General features: G+C 49.9%; 9 protein-coding genes across 9 annotated transcripts; 4 read left to right on the top strand and 5 right to left on the bottom strand.

The window, feature by feature from the left end:
* Nucleotides 1-1,024: 1,024 nt before the first annotated feature.
* A1O9_10425 (uncharacterized protein) lies at nt 1,025-2,029 on the bottom strand (the record flags this gene model as incomplete). Its single annotated transcript, XM_013400586.1, has 1 exon — nt 1,025-2,029. One exon carries the CDS (start codon nt 2,027-2,029, stop codon nt 1,025-1,027), a length of 1,005 nt encoding a protein of 334 aa, XP_013256040.1.
* Nucleotides 2,030-4,125: 2,096 nt separating this feature from the next.
* Nucleotides 4,126-4,680, top strand: A1O9_10424 (uncharacterized protein; the record flags this gene model as incomplete). Its single annotated transcript, XM_013400585.1, has 1 exon — nt 4,126-4,680. A coding segment is annotated over one exon (315 nt), but the record flags the coding sequence as incomplete, so codon positions are not given.
* An 860-nt stretch (nt 4,681-5,540) lies between these two features.
* Nucleotides 5,541-6,293, bottom strand: A1O9_10423 (uncharacterized protein; the record flags this gene model as incomplete). Its single annotated transcript, XM_013400584.1, has 3 exons — nt 6,204-6,293; nt 6,010-6,145; nt 5,541-5,947 (listed from the first exon to the last, which is right to left on the bottom strand). The coding sequence occupies exon 3, from the start codon at nt 5,883-5,885 to the stop codon at nt 5,541-5,543; it is 345 nt and encodes a 114-aa protein (XP_013256038.1). The 5' UTR covers nt 5,886-5,947; nt 6,010-6,145; nt 6,204-6,293.
* Nucleotides 6,294-9,175: 2,882 nt separating this feature from the next.
* A1O9_10422 (uncharacterized protein) lies at nt 9,176-9,364 on the top strand (the record flags this gene model as incomplete). Its single annotated transcript, XM_013400583.1, has 1 exon — nt 9,176-9,364. One exon carries the CDS (start codon nt 9,176-9,178, stop codon nt 9,362-9,364), a length of 189 nt encoding a protein of 62 aa, XP_013256037.1.
* Nucleotides 9,365-10,774: 1,410 nt separating this feature from the next.
* On the top strand, nt 10,775-11,805 carry A1O9_10421 (uncharacterized protein; the record flags this gene model as incomplete). The annotated part of the gene is made up of 2 exons (XM_013400582.1): nt 10,775-10,948; nt 11,047-11,805. 2 exons carry the CDS (start codon nt 10,775-10,777, stop codon nt 11,803-11,805), a joined length of 933 nt encoding a protein of 310 aa, XP_013256036.1.
* A 352-nt stretch (nt 11,806-12,157) lies between these two features.
* A1O9_10420 (peptidyl-prolyl cis-trans isomerase-like 2) lies at nt 12,158-14,057 on the top strand (the record flags this gene model as incomplete). Its single annotated transcript, XM_013400581.1, has 2 exons — nt 12,158-12,167; nt 12,343-14,057. The coding sequence occupies 2 exons, from the start codon at nt 12,158-12,160 to the stop codon at nt 14,055-14,057; spliced, it is 1,725 nt and encodes a 574-aa protein (XP_013256035.1).
* Nucleotides 14,058-14,962: 905 nt separating this feature from the next.
* A1O9_10419 (uncharacterized protein) lies at nt 14,963-15,604 on the bottom strand (the record flags this gene model as incomplete). The annotated part of the gene is made up of 1 exon (XM_013400580.1): nt 14,963-15,604. A coding segment is annotated over one exon (642 nt), but the record flags the coding sequence as incomplete, so codon positions are not given.
* A 1,851-nt stretch (nt 15,605-17,455) lies between these two features.
* A1O9_10418 (uncharacterized protein) lies at nt 17,456-19,574 on the bottom strand (the record flags this gene model as incomplete). The annotated part of the gene is made up of 2 exons (XM_013400579.1): nt 17,456-19,407; nt 19,460-19,574. 2 exons carry the CDS (start codon nt 19,572-19,574, stop codon nt 17,456-17,458), a joined length of 2,067 nt encoding a protein of 688 aa, XP_013256033.1.
* Nucleotides 19,575-23,973: 4,399 nt separating this feature from the next.
* A1O9_10417 (uncharacterized protein) lies at nt 23,974-25,515 on the bottom strand (the record flags this gene model as incomplete). The annotated part of the gene is made up of 3 exons (XM_013400578.1): nt 23,974-24,164; nt 24,217-24,361; nt 24,409-25,515. 3 exons carry the CDS (start codon nt 25,513-25,515, stop codon nt 23,974-23,976), a joined length of 1,443 nt encoding a protein of 480 aa, XP_013256032.1.
* Nucleotides 25,516-25,922: the final 407 nt, after the last annotated feature.

The following is a 25,922-nucleotide window of genomic DNA, read 5'->3' as shown; positions in this document are numbered from 1 at the left end:
AGGATGGATATGGAGGACAGGAATCGGACGAGGATGACGCTCATGGCCAGTCCCCAAGAAAACTTCCTTCGTCAGATGTGGCTGAACTCATACAATAGCGTCCCGCATGAGGTTTGTTGTAGAAACGAACAAAAGGATACTGATCTAGTGTTCCTGTTGACCACTGCTTGTCCTCATACGTGCTTGAAACTAATAAGAAGCTGAGTTAATCCCAATTGCAAGACACCTTTCCTGACATAATAATTCCTGTACTCCTGCGGACTAAGCCAGGGTACCAACAACGTTCAAGAAACTTCTTGAATTCCTGACTTCCACTAGCATTATCTAGTACAGAACTTCCACATCAGGCTTTCGTAGATCAGGCCTTCAACACCTTGGCATCTTTCGCCGGAAGTGGCAGGATAGTAGGAGTAAAATCTGCCCCGAGCTCAGGAGCTGCTCACCCTAGCCTCGCCGCTTTTATAAAGGCACGCTCACCCGCTCACCCTCCACCCACCCTTAATCACCCTTCTGCTCACCCATCGGCTCACCCTCTACTCACAACAGCATCCGGCGACTAAGAAGTTACCTTTGTAGCGCCGGACTATACTAATTAAATTGTACGCGTGCCGATGTAGATACAAGAGACTATCTTATCGCTCTACGCCCCGACCTACTATAGCGGACACGGCTAGGATTATTATAACCGTAAGGTACTCGGTTTAGAGGCGGTTGCGGTATAAGTACTATAAAAGGGTTCGGAGAGGCCCTACTCTTCGTTCTTCCCTTTCTATTTCTACTCGTTTAATTACGAATAGATAGATCGATGTCTATTTTCCCTTCTAGTTCTTTATTTTAGAAGCGATAATAAAGCCTATAGTAGCTACTTATAAGGCTCCAGTAGTTACTCATAGCTATAAACGGAGCGAATATCATAAGCAGCGCCAACGGCATGAATTATTTTTGTAAAATCAGCCAACAATGTCGGGTGATGATTGATATGACAGTGGCGTTGGTGCGTGTCAACTCATTTGCCGCTCGAAGTCTAGAAGAAGCCAGGGCCGAGAGGGAAGGCAGGCTCGCCATCTCCCTGGGTGGCATTCTGAGCCTCGGGAGTGACCTTGGGGTTCATGACATTGTCAATGACATGAACAACGCCGTTCTTGATGGGGACATCGTTCCCAAGGACGCGTGCATTCTGGATGAAGTTTCGTCGCTGTTTGTTGATCTTGATGTCCTGGTCTCCCAACGTCTTGAAGGTTGTGCCGTTCTTGAATTCCGAGGAGTAGGTAATCTGATTAGGAATGATGTGGTACTGAAGCACAGCAGCCTGGTCGGCCTTGCTGAGGCCATAGAAGGCTTTCTCAACTTGTCTGAATGCTTCGTCGTTTGGTGCGAAGATGGTGACCTGACCGAGGCTCTCAACTTCATCCAACAGGCCAGCGCGGCCAAGAGCCGCAATGAAGTTGGTGGCGTTTGCTGCTTTGTTGTTCAACTCGTAAGCGACACCACGAGGAAGGTTAAGCACGTCGTCGATAGCATAGATGATGCCCCCCTTGAACTTCATGAATGTAGGGGCTTGGGTGAGCAGGCCTCTGCCAGAGACGAAGGCGGTCTCAAATGTACGTGTGTCGAAGCGTCCTAAAACAACTTGGCCACCTGGGACAGTGGTCCATGGCTCCTGCTTGACAGCAGTCTTGTATGGGGCGAAAGAAGTGCTCAAGTTAGTATGGACGCCATCGAGGATATGGTATCCAAGTATGGCCTGTAACAAATCGACGCTAGCTAGCTCCCACTCCTCGTAGTACCGGGTATCCCAGGGGAAGAGTCTCAGAGCGATGTTGCTGGGTGCGAGGACAGTGATGTTGGTAAGGTTGTTCAAAGCGCCAGCGAGAGCAGGAATCTGACCGACGTGCTCGCTGAGGTAGCTAAACCCGGCCGTCTGGTTTAAAAGGGCGACCAGGTCTAGCGACGAGGTGTCTGGTAACTGGACGGGGACAGCCAAGACAGAGGCAGCCAAGGCTGACACGGCGAGAACCTTGTTCAACATGGTGATTAGTGTTTTCCGGTGAGCTTTCTGGAGGAGAATCGGCCAGGGACTTGGGACTGTTGAGAAAAGAATATCTCCATCTGGGGTACAACTAATATATATTTTTTCCCGACCTCTTTCTACAGTCTCTCAGTCGGCGTCTACGCAAATGTCCCACCTTCCAAGAGAATACTATTGCAAAATAAGCGAAGAAAATTCCTTATTCGACCACCCAGGCTGAAGCTATTCTAGAAAGAAAGCTCCGGCCCCGACCACCAGCTCTTGGACATGGAAGACACTGTTCTGGCTTGAACCTTTCCGGACCTTGTGGGTCCAGGGACGAAGTTCATGTATGATATGGGGCAAGCACTGAGACTGACAAGAGTCGAGCGGAGCAACATAAGATGTCAAGCTGTCGTATTGTGGTGTTGTATGTTCTGCTACCAGAGAGAGAAAGCGATCTCTGCATAATGCTAGGCTATAATGAGGCAAGCGCCCCGAGAAAATGTGACAACTGTGGTAAGGGCTCAATAGCGATAGGGTATGAAGTGACCACACTGGTGATGGGACACTCGGCACAAGGGTAGAGCTCGGCTAGATTCTCAACTTATCTGATAAGATCATCTGATAATCAGAATGAGTCCTTCCCCGCTAGCTTCCCTCGCTTGGTCAGCCATGTGATTCCAAACAGTTTTTTAAATGCCATCCTCTGTAGAGCCAAGATGGCGGAAGGTCTTGGCGCACCCGACTTGGACAATATTCGGTTCTGTACCTCGGAATGCGCAGGAGGCACATTGATATGTTAGTTTTCACTTCGCAAATATTGTTACCTTTATAAAAGGGCCAATAAAGGAGCACGTGATGGGTTCATTAATACCATCGATCACGAACCACTGTGTTGTTGCTTCGACCTTCGACTGCTGCCAGGCGCGTAGCTGTAGGTTGCAGTCCTCGACAGCATTCAACCGAATGTGGTGCTCCAGAGATACGGTGCCAAGTCCTGCGCGCCAAGACCTTTCCTCATCTTCTTCCTTTGGATGTCGTCATTCCGGTTTCGGAGGTCCACCAGCCTGTATACGAGATGGATAAGAGACAGGCTCCGGTGTCGTCTCGATGTCTCGAAGCCGAATTGACGACGGAGACTACATACTCATGGCAACATTCTGCAGAAGCCAAGAACAACACTAGATAGAACGCAACATTTTGCAAAGTGAGGAAACTATCACCACCTCGCTATGCCGCAGTTTTATGAAATCCTATGGCGCCACCATTTGGTATGGGGTTTTGAACTCGCCATCACCATTTTGATGCAACTTGGCTGCTCTCTTTGCGATGGCGTTTCTTTGGTTCACAGCGATCTCGGCGTCCAGAAATCAAGCCGACACTGACTTTAGCACCGAACATGGAACTGAGAAGCCAGGCGAAAGACAGAAGCGGTCAGTAGGAAAGAGGAAGATTTTCCCATTCCCTTGCCATCTTCTGGATGAAGCGGGGCTATTCAGAATTTTGAACAGTCGCTAAATCTAGTGATGTGATCATCTCTGGATGTTAAATATCTCTTTGAATCTTCCAGTGGGAATCATTTCCTTCCCCCGAGTCAAGACCTACACCTGAGAAGCTTGGTGATTCACTATAACCATGTTGCGCAAGGCTTTTGTTCTTTCCGCTGTAGTCGCTACTGCCTGGGCCCAGGGTGGCGGCTCGGATGGAACACTCCCTGATATGATTACCTTGATCAACCAAACACAAGGATTCTCCTACCTCAACACGTACATAACTATCCGGGTGTCAAGGATTTCGTGAAGGGGTTAACAAATATCACTGTCTTGGCACCTAGCAATAATGGCGCCTATAAGTTTTTCGAGGGCGAGCGATATAAAGATCTTAAGGCTAGTGGGGAAGATTTTTTCCAGGCTTTAATCGCCTACCACATACTTAACGGAGTTTATGACAACATCACCGACTAGCGCGCGTATAACACTCATCTAACCTCGCCTAAATATACTAATGTTACGACTAGTTAAGTCCTTTTCGGCTACTATAACTTATATAGATTCGAATATAGATTCTACTCTAGCGAAGATGTCTATAGCACCGCTCTACCTCTACCTATCCCCTTTAATAGAGGGATCGTATACCTAATTAATAATATCCTAAATATTCTCGGTAGCCTAGTAAAGGAAGTTTCTAGAGATTATAATAGAATATCTTTTATTAAGGCTCTTAATAGAACCGAGTTAAGGGAGGAAGTCGAGTTTCTTAAGGACACTACTATCTTTATACTAAAGAATACCGCTTTCGCGTCTATCGAAAAGAGTCTCTCGAAACTCTCTACTAAGGAGTTAGTCGAAGTACTTAAATATTATGTCGTTCTCGGTATAATTACTTACTATAGTACTCTAGAGAACGGGATTACCTTAACTACCTTATAGGGCTAAGACTTAACTATCTATATTAACGAAGAAGAAGAAATATTTATTAATAGGGTAGGAGTTAACTCGGTCGATATCGCGGTAGCTAATGGTGTTGTTATCATCATCGACAACGTACTTAACCTAAAAACTACTGTTTACACCCCCGCGAGTGATGCCGAGGATGGTGTTCCTGTATTTCCAACTAGTAGCTCGGCTACTAGCGAAGCAGCCGCATTAACCACTTCTACAGCGGCCGCGGAGACTTACACTGGAGCTGCAGCGTTACTCAAGACTAGAGGTGCAAGCCTTTTCTCCTTAGTCGCCGCCGTAGTAGCTATTGCTCTTGTTCTCTGAGTGATCAAAAGAGCAGGCATATATTATTATGAAGTGATTAAACATTACTATGACGATCCTTTTACGAAATATAAAGAGAAAAAAGTAATAGCACAACATTTTTATAGAAATCAGTCAATAAACTTGAGGTAGAGACATACTGGGAGTAGTCTAGATGGATTTCTAGTAATGCAGATATCATTTACCACCATGGACATAGATTGATTACATCCTATAGTTATCTAGATGCCATAAGAGGCTACGGGGCCTTAAATTTTGATATTCTCTGTGCATTACATGTAGAATCAACCAAAGGCTGGGGCAGCCAGTCCTCCGTCTCCTGGAGTTTGGCTTTTGGTTGCTGGAGATAGTTACTGTTCTCTTTATCATATCAGGATAATGCTTGTCTTTCCTCGGGTCTGTACTGACTGGCAGATTGGCAGCAAATGAGACAACTAGAACATACGGGACAATTTTCAGTAAATATTGACCTCATGAATCCTTTCGGAAGCTACACAGAGGCTGCGGTCATGCTGTGAACGCGTTAACTGATGTCAAGCTTGGCTTGGACCATTACAGTTGAGCATTGTCAAAGTATCACCGCTTGATTATATTCAGTTTCCATGCGAACGAGGTTATTGGTGTTAATAATGCAATATAATAGTATTATTCTAGTCATTACACATTTAGTGACTAAATGAATGCTCCCCCACGCTACCCCTGTCTGCCCACCGCTAAAGCCCGACAAGTTGACGCCCAAAGGCTTTTCAAAGTGGGTGGGGAGCTCAGATTACCGCAAGAATGCCCACAGCCATAGCACCTAAAAGGGCGGGGGAGACAATAGTACTTGCTGCCGCAGCGTTCTCTGTCTGCTGTGCCGGCCCGCTGGATTTACTGGCGCTTGCGCTGGTCCCCGTGGCTCCGGTGTCGGTGGAAGTTGTCAGAGCCGTGCTAGCCGCATCCCCAGCTGTTTCTAAAGGGCTTGAAGAAGTGGTGCTAGAGCTGAGTGTTGTAGGGGTTGTAGCTGTAGCACTACCGGAACTAATTCGCGTTGTAGTGGGCGCTACAGTAATTGAGTTGGAGGATGCACTGGCAGTGGAAGGTGTTAAAGATGTGCCACTAGTGGACATAGTTGGAAGGTTTAGGTCGACATTATAGGCAGAGCAGAGCGTCTCAGTAAAGTCGATAACCACTAAGGATTTAAGTCAGAACGTAGACTAATGAAACGACAAGTAAATACTGGAATGAATAGACGTGCAACTTCGCTAGTAGTGTAAACCGTGGGGATAAGTTACACCAAGCCATTAACAAAGCCCTCGTTGGCACATATACAGGCAATGTCGGTTAGAGGGCAGCCCGATGCACTGATAGCTTCAAGAATCGGCTGCTGCTGTTAGGATATCGATGTCAGTATCTGGGATATCCTTCCATCAGACAATTATCCGTACAGCACATTGTGGTATACTCGTGATATCTTGTGCTATGTACGGTGCCGCAAGAGTCGCAACAATTGCGCTGATGGCGAATAATCTCTTCATCTAGACGGCACGGCTTCGAATTTAGGGACACCAGCAATAACTCTCCGTGTGAAGAATCAAGCGAAGAATACGAATACAAGAAGAAGCAGGCAACGGAGAAGTTTAGTGCAAGTTACAACAGCGTCAATGATTGGCCGGGAGCAACCATGCTCTTCTTAACATCGTCCTTCCCATAGTCATGCAATGCTCGCAGCTGCGAAATCGGAGGTCTTGGCCATGCAAGCGGAGGCCACCTAGAACCAAGGTGCCAATGTACCAACAATATTGGCATGAAAAATCTCGTCTCTTTTTCCCGATGTAGCAACTAGTGTAAAACCCATGGGCTCCCTGGGACTGGGAAGATTCCGGGCGTTTCCCATGTGGCAAGGGTGTTGTAGCCTGACATTGTGGGCTTCGATCATGCACAAGCATTGCAGGAAAACTTCTCCGTTCAAGACCAAAACTCTATTTCCACCGCATGCCAAGGACTTGCCGAGCTATTGTCCCCCCACTAAGTTCCGACTGCCTCACTACAGGATCCTCGTAGCCTTGCACGCACATAATTGACTCGTGCGTCTCTCGCCTAACTTATCCATAATGAGCGATGGGATGGAGCAATACGCACTTGGATAATGGTTTGAACTAGTTTCGTATCCACATCTCGCTACTGACCGAGGTCTGTTGAGATCGTCTTGAAGCTGAGCAGGTGACCACGATGCTAGCATGCATTTGACTCTTCCGATCGGCGATATGTTTGACTGTAACCGCGGCACAGGGTTCACTGAGACCTGACGCCATCGGCAACGTGCTAGAGGGAGGATTTTCATTATGTGGGAGGAATGCAGAGGATGACTTTGCGGACCAATCGTGGCTCCAGCCTGCCTCAACGAGTTCCACTTGCAACGAGTAGTCAATGCCTACGGTAGGAAAGCTTGTAGTGGAAGACCAGAACTATTACTAGCATGGGGTTTGAGCGTGACAGGCATTTTCAAATGCAACCATCACTACATAATTCCAGGGTTAGGGTTGAATACGCCAAGTATGCACCTAGCATGTCCGGGGGATAAGATAAGATCCGCGTCCGAACAAAACCCATTTCCACTCTAGGATGAAAGGCCTGGGGGCATCTCCAAGAAGTCTTGCATGCTTGGTGCCCTGATCAACGAAACATAAAGCGGCTAGTCAAACACGCCGTGACGTAGAAATACAGTGACGCTATGTGTAAAGTCAGAGACAGTGTAATTACAAACTTAGTTCCGTGTAAGTGTTTTATTACCCAATACCCGTGTATGTTACTGCCGTGGCTCCTTAGTGATTGAGAGTTTACTTCACAGTTTGGGGACGCCGAGGCATCGAATCGACGAGTTCTTGGTATACTACATCATGTATAAAGACATTGAGCTCACCGGCGCACATTCAGTCACTGTCAAATCCCATGGCCAGTCGACCAGGCATTCTCGCCCTTTTACCTTGATTCAAGTGAAGTACTATTAGCAACAATCTGGAACCTTGGCTATGTAGCAACCTACCCCTTGAGCATATTGATCAACAATCGTCTCGAAAGAAGAAACCTTCAACTTTCTGGGTAATCGGCTCAGCTTTCCAGATAGCTATGACCATCAAGCTGACTTCTCGAGACCTTCGACCCGTAAGGCTGCTAGAGCCATGGAAAACGACCTATAAAATTAGAATTACTTCTAAGGCTAACAATACTATAACTTTAAAGTTAGTACTTACTATCATATAGTAGCTGTCTAATTTATAGGATCCTCTAGAGCCTTTACATAATACTTCGCTTATACTTAGCGACCTTACGAACGGCCTAAGACCGAATATACTAGAAGTAGGCGATAACTCGCCTTAGGCCCGTTTTCATCGGAATTTATTATCTTACGGGTCCCTCGTACCGTCTTAGGGATGATTATGTCCCCTTCCCATTACAGTTGTAAGGTCAGTCTGTGAAGGAAACCGGGAGAGTACTTTCTTGAACAGTTTGACCATACGCCCAATCGTAGTTCAAGCTTGACAGGGCGTGGGACGATACCTTTAGTGCCCAATGGAAGAAAACACGAAATGCCATCAAGGCCAAGCCAGGAGTTCAGACCAAGATTCACAGAACATAGTAAGACACGGCTGCAATTCGAAGGCCAGCCTGACTCCAAGGCGCAATATCTCAAATATAGCGAAATGGTCTAGCCAGAGTGGAAGCGGTGATATCACAAGGGGCACAATGATAATGCTCATGCTGTCTATCGTGAATGCGATCTAGGAAATGGGATTGGAGGGTACGATCTGGAATCTCCTGCGGATCGTGCATTCACCTTTGACTACAATCACTTGATGAGCTCAACCACATCATCCCGTACCGTCCTGAGATGGGGCCATTTGCATTCTTCGACACCACGAAGGCTCTTTCTCCTCCGTCTTCTCATCGCAAAACTTCTTGGTGGCTATGATCTGAGGTCTACTGCGGACCGTGTATTCGTCTTTCATTACAGGCACTGAGGAAGGCTTGACCATATCGCTCCATACTGCCCCGACACAGGAGGATTTTGGATCCTTGGCCATCGCCACGGCTCTTTCTCACCTGTGTATCGACAAGATAAGAGTAGACGGTATGACTTGATGTCAGCCACCGATCATATCTGTGCGTTTGAATTTCGACAAAGGGGTTAAGTCGATCATCTCGCTCTCTATCGCCTCGAAACCGGTACAACATGGATCCTTCAACATCGAGATGGATCAACCCTGTCTGTTTATGGACAAGGGAACCCTGGGCAAGGCACTGGGGGCTATGATCTACATTCGCCCTCTGATCGCATTGTTGCGCTTGATTATAGACACAAGGGAAGGTTGGATCATCTCGCGCTCTATCGACCTGGGTCAGGGACCAATGACAGATCATGTGGATCCTGGAAAATGAAGAGGGTATTCTCGAGCCAATCTACCAGCAAAGTGAGCCTGAAGAAGGTATTGGTGGGTATGAGCTACAATCAACTTCAGATAGAGTGATTGCTTATGAATACAACGGCAAAGGGAGTGCGGGCTATGTGCTTCTGTACCGTCCTGGTACAAGAACAATGTGGATGTAGCGTCTGGAGGATGAAGGATTGGCATTAGAAACAGGATGAATGGAGGTGTTCAGAGGGGATCAACGCCGTTGGTCAGTTCAAAGAGACGAGTGTGGCAAATTGTATCTGACCCTGACCTCCTACGTAAGTCGGGAGGACTGCCAATCGATGCGTCTTGAATCCACGCACAACAGTGCTCTAAGTCGGCCAGTCCAAGGACCACGGGGACGGCTAACGAATTTCTTCCAGGCTAAGGTATCATCCCTGGATATGTCCACGGATCCTGTGTAACATTGTCCCTAGCCCTACGTCCACATAGCTACCCCTGGACTTATACCATGGACTAGACTCGCTTAATAGCGTGTGCTTGCGCATATTCACCAGATGCTCAACTTTCAGAGGACACTTATTGAGGTCTGGATCAGGTCGCATAGTATTTCCTCAGTCATCTTTCGGTAAGTAGGAGTTACCCATGAATCCAACACAGGTTTCATTTCATGCTTATATCGCGACCTCTACTTTGCTTGGCACTCCTAAACAGACTCACTTCGCTAGGAGCCGAGAGTAGCTAAGCTCTTAACAGTAACACTTGGTACTTCAACGCAATCTATAAATCGACCGAGTTCAATGTATCTTTGCAGGCGTCAGTACTTCACCTAACAGTCAACAGACTTCCCAGCATTGGCCAGTGGAGCCTGCAATCATTCGCCAAGAAGCGTACTGACTGTGGATGTAGCATCAGCTCACTTAATATGTCTGATAGGCATTGCAACATCATAGCCGCTTGAGAGGCCTTGCCCCGCAATCGTCAGCAGGCTCAGCTTTTGTGGACTCTGGTCCGATTCCAAAAGTACAACAACTGCAACGGTGGAGGAAATTCGTTTTCGCAGTGGGTTGGGATTATGGAGGCTGAGCCTTGGGTGCCAAGGATTTTCTAATGACGAGTACATTTAATTAAGGAGTAAAGTATTCGAGTGTCCTACGAGGCTACGATGCTCGGGGTAGATCTTCGAAGGACGACAACGTATTGGACCACGTAATTACCCTACAATTCATTACTGCAATGTGGCAGATGCTATTCGTTGACATCGAAAACCCGGGACAACACATCAACCAAGGAGGAAAGACTCGTCCAACGTGAAGAAGTGATTCACCTAGACCTCAGATCTTCAACGGTTGCTTGTGGGACAAGAGGCAGAAACGAGATTCGCCGATGACGTGGACGTGGACGTACTGCAAAGAACACTTTTGCCAAATAGCAGGTACCAACACAGTCCAGCGAGCATTCCAAAGCGTCCACTAGCAGTATCCCGAAAAAGCCAACTGAGGGTGGGTTTGCTCATAAGACGTTTGCCCGGCCGGCACTCTCCAGATATAAAGATCGGTTTCTCATCCTATGTTGGTTGATTCCTCACATGAACCACATTCAAAATGAGGGATCTTGATTCTGGAGGCAACGAGCGATCTCAAGATCCAGAAAGATCTATCGCCATAGCAGCAGATCTGGAGACATCGGCATGGACGAGATTCGATCACATGGTATCTACAGGAAAGATCACATACGGTGCAACCGCGGGTGAGACTCTGGAAGATGAAGGATTCAAGGTCAGTCACAAGTGGTGCAATCAACAAAAGATCCTAGCACAAGGCTACGATATGTCTTCTCGATAACTCACCGGCTAATGCGAGTACCTACCAAACAGTTTGAGCTCCGGCTCGCACCAGCACTGCAGAAGAAACCTATTACCAAAGCCGATGCTCCAGAACGAAAAAAGCCGACGGGTAAGAACCCATTTCTCGACCCAAATCCGGACGAGATCTTGTCGTCTGTGGGGAAGTATCATACGCTCTTGCTGAACATTTACGCCTTCTACCGACCCAGTGTATTGCTCATCACAAAAGATTTCATTCCACAGGACGATCCCCTTGATAACCGTGACTTGATTGCCGCCTGGGCTGTCCTTCAGAACTTCTCACGGGAGCAGTACTTCATGATATACAACTGTGGTTACAATTCAGGATCGAGCCAAGGACACAAGCATATGCAACTCTGGCCGTACCCGAATGAGAAAGAATTGGGGTTTGAATTGTTCCCGAAAAAGGCTCAATCGGAAACCGTCGTCTCAAAGGACATACCAACAGTGCCTCTCAAGCATTTTGTGCTGCGACTCCCGCCGCATGCCAATGCTGCTGCCGTGATTGATGCCCACCGCCGGCTTCTCCAAGAAGTCCGACAGATTCAACAGCAGGCAGGATCTGGACCGGCCCACAATGTTATTATAACTAAGGACTGGATTTGCTTAATTCCACGTCGTCACAGTGGATTTGAGCGAGGAGTGGGAATCAATTCTGCGGGAGTCCTGGGCCTTGCCTGGGCAGTCAACGAAGACGAGAAGATGGCTTGGCTGTCTATCGGTGCTGCTGAATTGCTTAGATTTGTCGGAATACCAGTCAATGCATAGATGATCTGACCTATTTATTCACCCCTGCCAGGCAGTAGTCATACAAAATGGGGAGATGGGGAGATGGGGAGCTAGCTAGATAACAACGATCCGAGTCCGGTTCAAAGGCGGTGAAATCATTCATAGAATTGTGTCTTAAGCAGCACCGAACCCCATGTCTGTGCTGCTCCCATTTTCGTCGTGAACAACGGAAAACCTGTGACATGATGCCATCTCCAATCTCAGCCTTGTCCATGGGCAAGGCTGTGCCTTTGGTGGGAGGAAGGTTAGCCGATAAAATAGACCCCTACATCGAAAAGACGGCTTCCGTTTCCACTCCGCTAGGCGCAAGTTGAGGATCCTGCGAACAATCATGGGCAAAGGTTAGATCGCATCCTGTTCGCTCGCATCAGTTCCACTGACGGGCATCATCTAGGAACGGATAAACTCTATGTACGGCCACCACCACTCCCTCCCTCACTTCATGTCCTGGAAATGAAGACCGCAGCCAGTCTTGTGTGGCCCAATACTGACTAGACCCACAGATAACACATTCAGAATGGGCCTCGAGCGACGCTTATTCGGCGTCAGCGGGCTCTGGGGTGCGCGCGGGCGGCGGTGTCGGCAAAGGCGCACAGGCAGCGTTCAAACGACTTCCGTTTAACTTTTGCGCACTGAGCTTGCAGCCATTCACGACACCGGTGTGCACCACCGCCGGGGTCATCTTCGACCATGAGAATATCCTGCGGTGGCTGTTGAAGCACGAGACGAACCCGACGGACGGATCGCCGTTGAAACAGGGGGATCTGATCAAGCTGGAGTTCGCGCGGAACACCGAGGGCGAGTACGTCGATCCTGTTACGTATAAGGTCTTCACGGACAACACGCACATCGTGGCAATCAGGCACGGCGACACGGCGAACGTGTTTGCGTATGATACGATCGAAAGGTTGAATATCAAGCCTAAGATGTGGCGGGACCTGCTGTCGGACGTGGAGTTCTGCAGGAAAGACCTCATCACGCTTCAGGACCCGCAGAACATTGAGTTGAGGAATTTGAGTTCATTCAAATATCTGAAAGACGGGGAGGACTCGGGTGTGCCCAAGGAAGAGGCCTCGATCAATTCGGCGTCGCTGGGGAGTGCAGCAGACTTGAAGATTATCAAGGCGAAAGAGGCCGTCGCGAAAGCGAGGGCGGAGAGGGCGAACGCTCAACTTGCCAAAGCGGGCGACACCAAATCCCTAACGAAGAAGACAACCCTCGCTTCATCATCGTCATCTACAAGCAATACACAATCCAGAGCTACGCCATACAACGCCACGCGACACACCACGGGCCTCGCCGCCGCCAGCTTCACATCCACGGGCGTGACTCCCCACACCTCCGCGTCCCTGGCACTAATGTCCGACGAAGAATACCTCCTCAGACGCGGCCGCGTGAAAGAAAAGGGCTACGTCCGCCTAACAACAACACACGGATCTCTCAACATAACCCTCATCCCCGAACACGCACCCAAGGCAGTGTGGAACTTCACGCGGCTAGCCCAAAAGGGATACTACAACGGAGTGACCTTCCACCGCAACATCCGCAACTTCATGATCCAAGGCGGAGACCCGACAGGCACGGGAAAAGGCGGGTCGAGCATCTGGGGCCGCAATTTCAGCGACGAATTCGAAGGCCCGTTGAAGCACGACGCGCGCGGCACACTCAGCATGGCGAACAAGGGCAAAGACACCAACAGCAGCCAGTTCTTCATCGCGTACCGTCCGGCCCGGCATCTGGATCGCAAGCATACGATTTTCGGGCACGTGGACCTCAACCCCGAGGATGAGGCGGGCCAGGAGAGTATTCGGACGCTGAAGGCGTTGGAGGAGGTGGAGGTGGACAGTGGCGATCGGCCGAAACAGGAGGTGAAGATCCTTGAAGCGAAGGTTTTCATCGATCCGTTCGAGGAGTTCTGGAAGAAGAAGAAAGATTGGGACGAAGAGGAGCGGAGAAGGGAGGAGACCAGGAAGCTGGACCGCACGACCTGGACGGGCAAGCGGATAAGAGATCATGATGCCGACCCCGGCGGTGGTACCATGGGCGTCGGCGGTGGTGCTGATGGGGTGGGGAAGTACCTGAAAGCGTCACTCGCAAGCGCTCCTCCACGAGCGGAAAATGCCGACGACGACGAGATCCTTGAGTTCATCGACGAAGAGCCTGAACAGCAACCAGTCCGGAAGAAAACGAAGGGCGTTGGTGGTGGGTTTGGCAATTTCGACGGCTGGTGAAGTCTGAGCCGGCTGTGCGTGTGAAGGCCTTGAGTTGCTTTACTCCTTACTCCGTCATCGTCGTCGTCATCGTCCATTGGCTGTAACGTCGCGAGGTATGTACTCTACGGGCTTTGCCGGGGGTGTATATGTGCATACACATGAGAATTGCAAAAGCTTTTCTCTTCTGTTGCTTCTCTGCTCGATTAAGCATCCAACTGAGCGGCACACACAGACCTGCATCCTACCTGGATTCACCCGCGTAGATGGAAGCAATAAGGTGCCCTGGGAGGAAGGCAGAGTGGGGTTTTATGTACAAGATAATGAGAATACCCGGTGTGCCTGGCCCCTGACTGCCTGACTTCCTTCGCTTTCCGAGCTCATGTTCATTTTCATTTTCATGTTCCATGTTCAAGATCCAACGGCTATTCGTTCATTCCAATCCAATTGTTTTCATTTGCTGTTTGTCGAGTCCATCCATTTGACAAGAGGGGTCTCATCTCACATCAAACGAACATTTGGTTCGGCGTATGTACCATTTTCGGCCCTTGAGCTACTCTCTCGCGGAAGGTGGCAGAGAAGGAGAGCGCAGCAAAAACCAAGGTCCAAGCCCAGGCCAAGGGAGACCAGACCAGAATGACAGCCCATGTCGAACGAGGAATAAGGCGAGCTGGCATTAGAAGAGCGAAGCCCTGTTCTCCAGTCTCCATCTACTCAATTCCTTCCAACCTAGCCCGATTCCCGTCGGATCTGCGTCGTATGAGCTCAAGTCGAGGATGCAACCCACGTCGCCGCTCTAAAAAACCGAATCTGCGCCCTGACAGCTCCAATATTCCATATCCCATAAACGCGATGGGTCAGAGGAGGCTCAAGAACCAAGCAAGAAAGTCCGCGGAAGCAAACCAGACACAATAAACCAACTAGTACTTGTACCCCGCCTCGCGCATAGCAGCAAGCCACTTCTCCTTCAACCTGCGATGCGTCTCGCGATGGCTCTTGTCGAGACTGGCCTTGATGTACCAGCTCAGGAGAACATTGCACTTGATCTCATTGCGCTCGATCAAATTAATCACCTGACCCTGCCCCTGAGCTCCTTTATCCGCGTCATTCCCGACCTTAATCTCCCAACGGCCGTAAATCGTAACTCCGGACCCAGCATTTGTGAACGCCTCCATGCCCATCTTTGTCTGACGGATGGCCGCATGGTAGGTCAGGTCGGTTGTGTACCCGAACATAACATTCAATTTATCGAGGATCTCGAACTGCTGGAAGCCGCCGGGGGACGCGGTATCGCCTTCGCGGAGTATCGCATAAGGCACGTCGAGTGCGACGCCGAAGCTGGGTGCGACGGTGGCGACGTCAACGGCTTTTGGGTCTGTTGAGGCGAGTTGTTTGACTTCGTGGACGAGCGGGTTGAGTGTGATCATCGTGTTGGGGGTGTGTACGGAGGCGAAGATGGCATCGAGCCCGGTCCGGAGCACGTCGTCGGGTCTTTGGCCTTCTAAAGGGGCGGGTAGTATCAGGTCCGTGATGTAGCCTGATTTGAGGCTTGTGGAGAGGAACGCCATTTTGGAGATTGTGATTGTGATGATGAGTAGAGAAACGGACGATGTTCCGCCTTGGTCCTCAGAACTAATGGAGTAGCTGTGTCGTGAATAGCAATTCTTAGATCCGTGATGACTGTTTGGCTCTAAGCCCGTGATACTTGTGGCCTCGATCTGAAAGGCACGGTTGGGGCTCTCCGGGAAAGCTGTTCTTCAGCCCGGCCAAGTCCTAGAAAACCACCTTCCCCTTGGTTCCCAGAGAGACGGATATCTTGACACGCGAGTGATGCTCGCTATCGAGGGAGAAATTTGTCTCCGGACGAAAGAGGAGAGCTTCGTTCTCGAAAGCTCAGCCGTAGCCAAGACAAGAGAAGTAATTTTTCAACACTTCTCAAAAGCACGGGGCCAGCACCTAGCGGCGTGTAATTGTCTCCCAAGTACCAGTATCCCACTGATGTGAACAACAACCCTGGCTGGGATATGATTCCCTAGGGTCGAAAGCGCGCAGCACAGCCACGCGGATACCGATCGAAGCGAGTAACAAGTACTCGGTAAATTTGGGAAGTGTCACAGATACCTCTCGCTTAACAAAGCAGCGGCGACACTCTACGTCAGTCCTGGTGAACCAGGCCACTGAGCGGCGGTACTCTGCAAGAGCAATGCCGTGTTGGTCGAGAGATGGTAAGTATCTATGTATTCGAGGTTATCAGAGATCCAGGTCCCGAGCTGGCGACCACCGAGCGGTCACGGAATGGAGCAGCAACGGTGTTAGAGCCTAGGCTGACTGATATTCAGGGCGCCTTTCGACTCGGCAGCTGTTCGTTAGGAATATAGAGAGATGTATACCATGTATGCCGGGTCCTGGCGAAGAAATGGAAAAGAAGACAAGAACCTCACCAATGCCAGCAAGAAGGTAAGCTGAACTGGACGGTGAACTGAACGGTGCTTTGCGAATTAATTACTACTCGGTAGTTGACGTCGAGGACGCCAGCCACGTTCAGCCGCACGGTGCACTGCGGCCAGGTCGAGTTTGGCTTTCGGTCGGTGGCCGCTGAGACGGAATACGGAACACGGACAGGGTTGGAGGATTGCTGACTGGACAACGTGGATAGACGATGGATTGTGGCTTACGGATGGATGTGATGGTCTTGGTCTTACCCCTCCCTCTCTCTCTCTCCCCCTCTCTATTAGGAACGTTGTCGCGATGACAATTTCGCTCCCAGCACGAGTAAGGAGTAGGCTGCAGGAATCTTATTAGTCAACTCTTTAGCGACGCGGCTAGTCGGCATACTAGAGACTTAGTACGGCGCTAGTGGCCGAAAATAGCTGCAACCTGGTCGTCAATGGGGGTGCAACTTAAGGCAAGCACACGGCCATCCATTATCCGATCCGCTCCTTCCCACAAACGACACGTGCAGTGCAGGCTTGCGCCTCTATGTCCGTCACATCGTTCAAGACCCAAGACTCAAGACTCAAGACTCAAGACTCAAGACTCAAGAGGCCCTCGTTCCCAGTCAAGGAATCGCTTAAAGTCTTATTTTTACTCCTCTGCTTACAGTAAGCATTGTGTCTGCTATCCCTCCTTTCACTCCTATCATGTCGTCCGAGAAACTATCCCATTGTTAAGAACGAATGCTCTTGTTAGTCCATCCCTATTTATTTCTGCTCGTGCCAACTACTGATACACACTTCCGGGTTCCTTCCGCTTGAACGCAGCAATTGTAGAAACGATAATGATAATAAAAGCGTAGCAACTCAGTGTTCCTGCAGAGAACGCCATCTCCATGAGACCAATGGCAATGGTCCCTTGGTGTGCCTGCTATCTTCTTCGCCCAGTTACTCGAGACATGCCATGTTGACCGCCTTGGTTCAAAATCATGTCTGAGGACCAAGAGCAAACTTCAATGGGACTACCCACTCGGTCCCAAAGTCGATACCATGTTTTCGTCTCGAGCCATGTTTATTCCACGCTGCAGCTGAAATGCCAACGTCAACAACCCACACTTGCCAAGCAGCTTCAGCACCCTCCAGGGCCATCGCATGAAGAAGACCGGTTTTGGGCGCTCCGAGACTGATGATGTGTTTGCTGGCCATCACAAGAGATTGACCATCGTGTTCTGTCAACAAACCCGAGCTTGCCGACAGACCACTGGGAATATCGATCGACATCACCGTTGACGTGCGGTTGGCCCATCGCGTCATTTCCAACACCGTTGCCTGGTCGTCCGTTCGGAGTTCTTCAAATGCCACATGGATCCCAAGGAGAGCGTCAACGATCACATCCGGAGCAGGACCGCCTGCCGCCGATTTGGTCTGATATTCGTCCCATTTCTCCACGTAGCCTGATCCCTTTTTATAAATACCTAGCTGCTTGCGCATCACCTCGAGAAGTAGTTCCTCACGTTCACCACCGAGAACAATAATGGTCACTCTGAGTCGACGATTGCGTAGGTGTCTGGCAGCAGCGATGGCCCTAGCACCGGACTTGTGATTCCCCACCAAGAAAACCACGCTTCTCACTTCAGGCACCTTCAAGATCGCCATCGCCATACTACGACCCGCATTTTCCGAAAGCATGTCTTCAGTCAGTCCCAACTCCGAAATACACAGCTGTTCAATCTCGAGCATCTGTAGCGGCGACAAACAGTGACATTGCTTATTGTTCGGGAGCTTGAAAGACGCTCGGATGCCAGACAGTGATCCATTCAGCGGTGACGCCGTATGGATCCTGGCCAAAGGTCGAGGCGACTCTGTCCGATCGAGGAGGCTAGGAATGATGCTCCCTTTCCTCGATGGATGTGGCCGTCTTGATGCGGCTCGCCGTGATCCCTTTCCACTGGAGTAGTGCCCCTCCAACGTATCGTCTTCCGTCTCCCCTGCCTCACTTTTCCATCGATCCTTGTCTTTGGCGTCTGGCGTATCCATGATATTCTCCGTGTAATGTAGATTTCGACCCCCGTTCGTTCCCGGTCGAGCTTTTCGGTTGAAACTGACCAACCGATCTCCTTCGGCCGTTTGATCGTCTTTGCGAATATCATCGAAAACTCTGCGCTTATCAAATTTAGACAGGTTTGTCTCAAAATCGAAATCCCCCATGTCTTGAATATCTGTAGCATCCTCGGTAGCCCAGCCATTGGCATTCTCGGCGGTTTTTCGACCTCTTTGGCCCTTCTTCTGGCTTGGTCTCGGCACCTCTTCGATCAAAGGTGTCTGTCGCCATCCCTTACCTTTCCCTGATTTCTTAGCTGGCTTCAACGGTCCATGGTTGACATCTTTCATGTCGATAATCCCTGGACCTGTCTGCGAAGGTGCATCTCGCACGCTGGGCGCCTTAGGGGCAGCTTGCTTCAATTCCGACTTTGCCACATCATTGCGCAAGCCTAGTGCGTCAAAGGGCTCCGTCAGAGTAGCACTTGCCGATGTATTTCTTTTCTCATGCTTGCGGGGAATAGCCGTTGCGATACTCGAAACCGAGCTCCCACCGTGAGCATTGCGGGGGTTTCTAGCTGACGGACTGCTGACAATTCCATCCGCTATCATGATAGGGGACACTGGATGAACCTGTTGGCTGGACATGGGAGGAGGAGGCTGAGAATGTGGTCGCGTGTAGCTGATAATGGCGGGGTCAACGAAATTCGAGGCATTTTGCACAGGTCGGGGGTGGGGTGGGAATGCGGTGTTTTCGACTCGAGGGAAAGCAACAGGAGTTGTTAACTCTTCTTCCCGCTCAAATCTTGTTACTTGATGGGGGGAGAGTTCGAGATCAGCGATGGTGGAGGACTCGATGGTGTAGGACGAAAGCCGCTGGCCATTCCATAGAAGAAGAACTGAGAAAGATTCAGTCATAATCCTGATCACAAAAGCATGAGTCCATCTTACCGTCGCGAAGGAACAGCTTCTGATTCACCACATTGGAAACAACACCCTGGATCTGGGGTTTATGTGGGTTGTCAAGCGTGACCAGAATGGTATAACCAATGAAAGCATCGGCCATGACGAAGGCAACAAGAGCACCGACTATGACATAGCAATAGGGTGAGAGACGGTTGTCGGTTAGATGCCCTGTCACTAGTTCAATACATGGCTGTAGGCTGAAAGTTATGTGTTTGGAGGCTTGGACATCGAGTTGAGGTGGAGGGACACGGAGCGACTGAATACTGGTCGTCTTCTTTTCGGACACAGAAAGTTTCCCAATTTCTTCCGCCATTTTGATTACGATCTTGCAATTCGAACCGGAAATTGACAGACCGCGGAAGCGACCATCTACGCCACCGTAGAACTTTACTCTTCGCTAAGGGTCACTCTGCTGCACCGCACCGTACAACCCCTAAATTAACAGTCATGGGAAAGGCAGGTGAGACTACATAGTCATCTTACGAGTACATGCAAGGTACCCCCAGTTGGATAGATTCTTTTAGTATTAAACTCAAAACAGTATTGTCTTTATCAGTGAGTCTTCTGACTTCCGTAATTCATCATGTACTTTAAAGCGGCCAGAGACGCTCCAGTCAAACAAAGTCTCGCAGGGGCTGGCAATACACCCCGACAAGCCCTACCTGGCTGTACCAAATGTTTCTCTACTCTTCGACTACCGACTCCCGGTAGCATTCAAAAGTTCATTTTCCGCCGCAAGCATGTCTTCGTAGGACAGGTCATCATCGAAGTCGTCCTCATCGAGATTTTGGGTCACTTTGGCCTTGTTCACAGCCGTCTTTGACATGACCGGCACACTCTTCCTGTCAGGGTCATGAACCAGTGTGCTTGTGACTTTGCGTGCTTCCAGGGTCTCGTGACCTCCTAATTTGGAGTAGAAATGCAGCACTTTCTGGTGAACCATCACCTTCCGCTCGTCAAATCGAAGCACTTGTAATCCCTGTTTGGACGTTGCTCTGCTCAGAGCCACGTACGCCTGACCTTTCTCAAACACTTTTCCTAAATCAACCTTGACACGGCTGAGAGTTTGGCCTTGCGCTTTGTGGATTGATAATGCCCAGGCTAGAATCAGAGGTACCTGCGTACGCTTGGCGAGGACCTCACCATTCTGGGCCTCTGTTTTCCAGTCATCTGGGGTGCAAAGCACATCTCGAGACGTTCCGTCAGCAAGGTTGAATCTCACCATCGGCCACAGCCTCGTTGAGCCCACTGCACTGGCTTTCAGCCGTGCAGCTTGGATCTTGTCTCGGGCGGCGGCTGTTTCTTCCTGATCGGGACCATCTTTTTGGGCGATCAGAAAAGTGGGTTCATCTGCTTTGTATGTGAAAAACGTTCCTTCGTCCATAAATGATTGCACAATCCCAAGCGAACCATTGACAAGTTGAGAATCAATATTCTTGATCAACATAACTTGTGCCCCTTTCTTGAGTTCCAGTCGTTCAGGAGCAATGAAATTTGCTAATAGATTCTTTCGCATGGTATCGTCTTTAATACCCGTATCTACTGCTTCAAACATCATAGTTTGCCCAGACAATTTTCGCATGCGGTTTTGATTTGCATTTTCGACTTCTTCGCGACGGGGGTATCTGTCAAAGTCAAGATGTATACACTACCCCATTTGAAGAACACTCACAATTCAGTCGCCTCGAGATCGTCGTGGAAGTCCAGTGGTCGAGACAAGGATTTGAATTCTCGAACGGTCTCGTAGCTCATTTTACCCAGCCTCATTTCATTGAGCATGGTTGCAAATTGTTCATCCTTTTGCCGGAAAACGTGAGTGAGAAGAATTGTATGCTGGATGCACGTGTCCCAGTTGGCTGCTTCAAACACGAATTTCGCTTCAGTGTTTCTGTCGGGAACCGGTGGAAGCTGGAAGAAATCACCCGTGAAGACAAGCTGAATGCCTCCAAAGGGACGGCCATTATTCCGGAGGGTTCTTGCGACTTGTTCAAGTTTGTCGAACAGTTGTCCGTCGACCATCGAGATCTCATCGATGATAAGGACTTTTGTCCTCTGCCATCTCTGTCTCGACTTCATATTCCGTTTGATCTTTTTCACTAACTCGGGAGCCGGTTCCTTACCAAGGCCGATGCCTGCCCAACTATGAAGGGTCTGCCCTTCAAGAATGCAAGATGCTAGACCTGTAGATGCTGTGATTGCAATACGATCCGGCTCTGTCCGATACTTGTGTCTTAGTTGCGCAATGATGGCTCGCATTAATACAGACTTTCCAGTACCTGCAGATCCTGTAAAGAAGACACTTTTGCCTTCATCCATTACCGCCTTAACCACAGCTCTCTGCTCGTCACTGAGAAAGGTCTCGGGTACCCTTTGGGCGAGAGATTTTGGGGCAGCGGGTGGTTTCATGAACGTCTTTAGGGAGCGATCCGAAGAGGTCCGGGACATGGGAGCTGTTTGTCGTTGGCGATTAGACGATGCCTTTTCGAGCATTTGCGCCACTACAGATGAGCTCTTTTCTCGGGATGTAGTAGAACTAATCTGGTTTGAGGCCGAAAACTGATCGAACCTCCCAGGCACCGAAGATGAGACTCCCGTAGTTGGATTGCCGGACTGCTGGGGCCCTCCAGCAACATATTGCGTTTTGCTGTTCGTCTTCTGCCATGGGGATGTATCCGCGTGCAAAGCCGGGCCTGCGGCGGGAACTGGGGGAGCGAAGGATCTGGGCAAAGCTCTCTTCTTGGGTGGTCTTGCGGGCTCTTGAACAGTATTCTTCAATGGTGACGAGCGCCTGAAAGTAGGCTTCTCGAAATGAGAGTCCGGAGAAGAAGACCAGGGCACAGTTGCACTGCTTGATGGTTCGCCACCATCGTGTGGCATGGGGGGAAGTGAAGGATAAGAGACCGTGTCCAGACCAGTGAAAGACGGGTAGTCGATATCCGATGGTTTCTCGTGCGATGGCGATGTCAAATCAATGATGCCATTGTGTGGATGATTTTCATCGAAGGAAGTTTGGTCGTGTAATGAGCCCAAGTTGCTCGATGAGCTCATGGACCGCTCGAATTTCCGTTTAGAAAAAGAACGCGCAGCATTGACTGCAGAAGGGTTGTTTTGTAGTTGGGATTGTCTCTTGCCGGGGTGAGTCGAGGATGCATGTTTCTCAATGGCGCGACCTAACATTATTGTTCTAACGAAGGCCTTAGGGGACCTCAAACCATCGAAGGAAGAGCGCAAGACAAGATTGGTAACTTGTGCATGCATGAAAGGTCGATCTTTAGGAAGGAGGGGAGGGCTTGAAGACAGCCCGCTGCAGTTGGGTCGAACAACACTGCCAACTTGCACGAGGTACTCCTTGGTCGGTGGCAGTTAATGGAGGTGGAGGTGGAGGTGCCTGCGCTGCCAGCAACAAAGTCTGGCACATGGGGGAACGCGAAAACGCGAGTCGCGTCTTCGACCGGTCTTGGCGGAAAAATACGTGACAGACAACGGCTACTCAGTCTACATACCCAGTCGGTCCTCAGGCGGCTCTGTTTTACCTCGCAAGGCGTGTAAGCCTAGTTCATCTTGAGTTGTTATCTACCTACGTGTTACTACATATTCATGCTGGCGCAGAGTTCAAGAGTTGGCGTGGAAGCTCTGCAAGGCTCTAGCCGCTATCACGGGCCCGGCTACAGAGTATCGCCAACTCATAGCCGAGCTGAACACGGCCTGCAGAGTGCCTTTCCAGTTTGAGCAGACACGGGGGCGTCCAACCAGCTTGCTCAATCAACGGCAAAGACAACATGGTTCTCACCCCAATTAAAATGGTCGGTGATTTTCTTCATAGTACCTTCAAGTATTGGCCTTACCTTACATCGTACTGGAGAATGTGAGAAGATTCGTTGGGTTTCTTGCTGCATGTCTTTGAGACGACATGCTCGGGGCAGTGAAGGCCCCATCATATCAATGAATGGACGGTTCCGTTGTATACCAAGGAGACTGTTCCGGTCTATGGAAAGCTAGCATGAGTTGACCAGGGGCGGTGTGCCTGGCGTGGCTCATTTGTTCTTGATTTGGAAGGTCGCGGCGCCGGGCGGGGATCATCACTGCAAGGCTGAGGTCACCAGGCTGAAAAATGCTCGGGCCCGCCGTGAGAAATTGTCAATGCACACGTCGTCCGTCCCTTTCATTTGGACATACAAAAGCACCCCTCCTATTTCGCACAGGCCAGTTCTAGCCCCTCATTCGTATTACCAGTATAAATGTCAGGTGTCAGTATAGATAAGCAAAAAGAGGTCATCTTTCACGTGGGGGGATTCCAGCTGGACCACCGAGTTTCTGAAACTACAATCTCAAGAGCCAGATCCCGCTTACTCCGACCGAGTACTACTCCGGCTTCCATGCAAGCTCCTTTTTGGATCACCTGATCCCTGCGACATGTCACAAACTGCCATAAAGCATATTGAAATCGCTCAATAGCATAACCAATCTGATCAAAACTGAGAATCTTCCGCAACAACCGTTCAGGTCTGATATCCAGGATAGTTGTTTCCAAAAGATGGCTGGGGTTGATACAGGCCACCTGGGGCATTTTGACCTCGTCCATATCCACCAGCCGAAGGAGGCACGTGAGGAAATGCCGATTGTGGGCTTTGAGCGTATGGGCTGACGAGATGGTTCGAATCCCAGCCGGGACGGCCACCGGGACTAGGGCCTTGTGGGTAATGTCAGCTGTTGCTGGGGAAGAAGAATTGGTTCGGACGTACCTTGTGGCGTGATGGGATTTGGCCCACCGTATTGCGGGAAATAGGGTGACGCTGGATTATACGCACTGGGAGTGTTGGCTGAACCAATCGACGTCTGAGGGGAGTAGGTATCGAATTGACCCGTTGGCGGGCGGTCCTTGCCCCACTGGTCGTGTTAGTAATTGGAAAGTATCATGTAAATCGTCGACTTACAGAGCATTTCAAGGGCCGGCCATTCACATTGTAGCCGGACAGCTGACAAATAGCCATGGCTGCATTTTCATGTGTGTCCATCTTGATGAAGGCAAAACCACGATCTGATTGAAAGCGAGTTTCAACCACGTAGCCGAAATTCTGGAATAGTGGAACCAGGTCGGTTTGGGTGGTGTAGGGCGTCAGATTGCCAACATAGCAAGTAGTCTGCCAGGAGGGGGTTTGGTTGGCCACCATTTCGTAAGATTGCACGCCTTGAGTAGGGAAATGATGATGTCCAAAAGGAGTGGTAGGAGTCATGCCCATGGCAGCCATGGCCTGTTGCTGAGAGATGGAAGGTTGCCCTTTTTGATTCGCCCAGTTGCATCGGATGGCGCGACTACCCAGCCATTCACCATCCATGGCAGCCAAAGCCTTTTCGGCCTCTGCACGATCACGGAAAGCGACAAAGCCATAGCCACGCGATCGACCAGTCTTCATATCCCACATGACTCGAGCCTCAGAAACGGAACCAAACGCAGAAAAGGCCTGGGACATGACTTCATCATTGACTTCATTGCTCAGATCACCGACGAAGATATGAAAGTGGTTGGAGGTATCTTCTTTGCTGATAGTGTTGGACTGATATGCCCAGTTGACCCTGATCTCGGCTTGGTGAACGCGACGGCCATTGAGAGTGTTCATAGCACGATCAGCGGCGCCGGGATCATCGTATTCGATGAAACCATAGTTGAAGCCTTTGGAGTTGAAATTCTTGTCTGGAATGATCTTCACACTGATCACATGGCCAGTAGTCTCGAAGATCTGCTTCAGAACATCTTCGGTTACTCGAGGATCGAGGCCACCAACATATAACGCGCGCTTGTTGGGCTCGGGTGCAGCCCTTCTCACCTGGCCTCCTGGAGACAAGGCAGAGCCAGGGCTGACTGCGGTAGGAACAGGGTTGTTGTTCTGAGGGATGACAACAGGTGGAAGAGCAGGAGGACCCATGGCAGAGCTAGAGTGACCATTAGTCACAGGCGGTTGTTCATAGCCTGGAGGAGCGGCGGTGGTGATAGAGGGTTGCTGAGGCAGGGTGGAAGGTGGTGGAGGAGCGTTCTCATCCATGACGAGTGGAGAAAGTGTGGTGTCGATAATAGATATAGATTGAGTGTAGGTGGATGTGGACGATGGATGGCCGAGGGCGAAATGGTACGTTCAAGGAAATCGCTTTCAAACAAGAGGTGTCGGACAATTCGCTATCAAGATTCAAAGCCAACCCAGCAAGACGCAGCGCTAAGTAGAAGATAGGTAGGAACTCGAAGGATGACAGAACGGACGGAGGAACGAGGTCGCGGCGAGACAAGAGAAGGGTGGCGATGGAGAGTAGATGCAGATGGAGATAGAGACGGAAGCGGAGAGGTATAGCAGATAGGGATTGGGGGTGAGGTTGTACTGGAGATGGGTTGCGTAAAAGAGGTGTCGCAGGCGGCAATGAGCTAAGCGAGGAGGAGAAGAGGGATGGACTGAGATTG

The sequence above is a fragment of the Exophiala aquamarina genome (assembly GCF_000709125.1).
Source record: "Exophiala aquamarina CBS 119918 chromosome Unknown aczIA-supercont1.13, whole genome shotgun sequence".
Taxonomy (NCBI): Eukaryota; Fungi; Ascomycota; class Eurotiomycetes; order Chaetothyriales; family Herpotrichiellaceae; genus Exophiala; species Exophiala aquamarina.
Note: the sequence above shows the minus strand (reverse complement) of the source record. Positions and strands in the feature narration are given on the sequence as shown.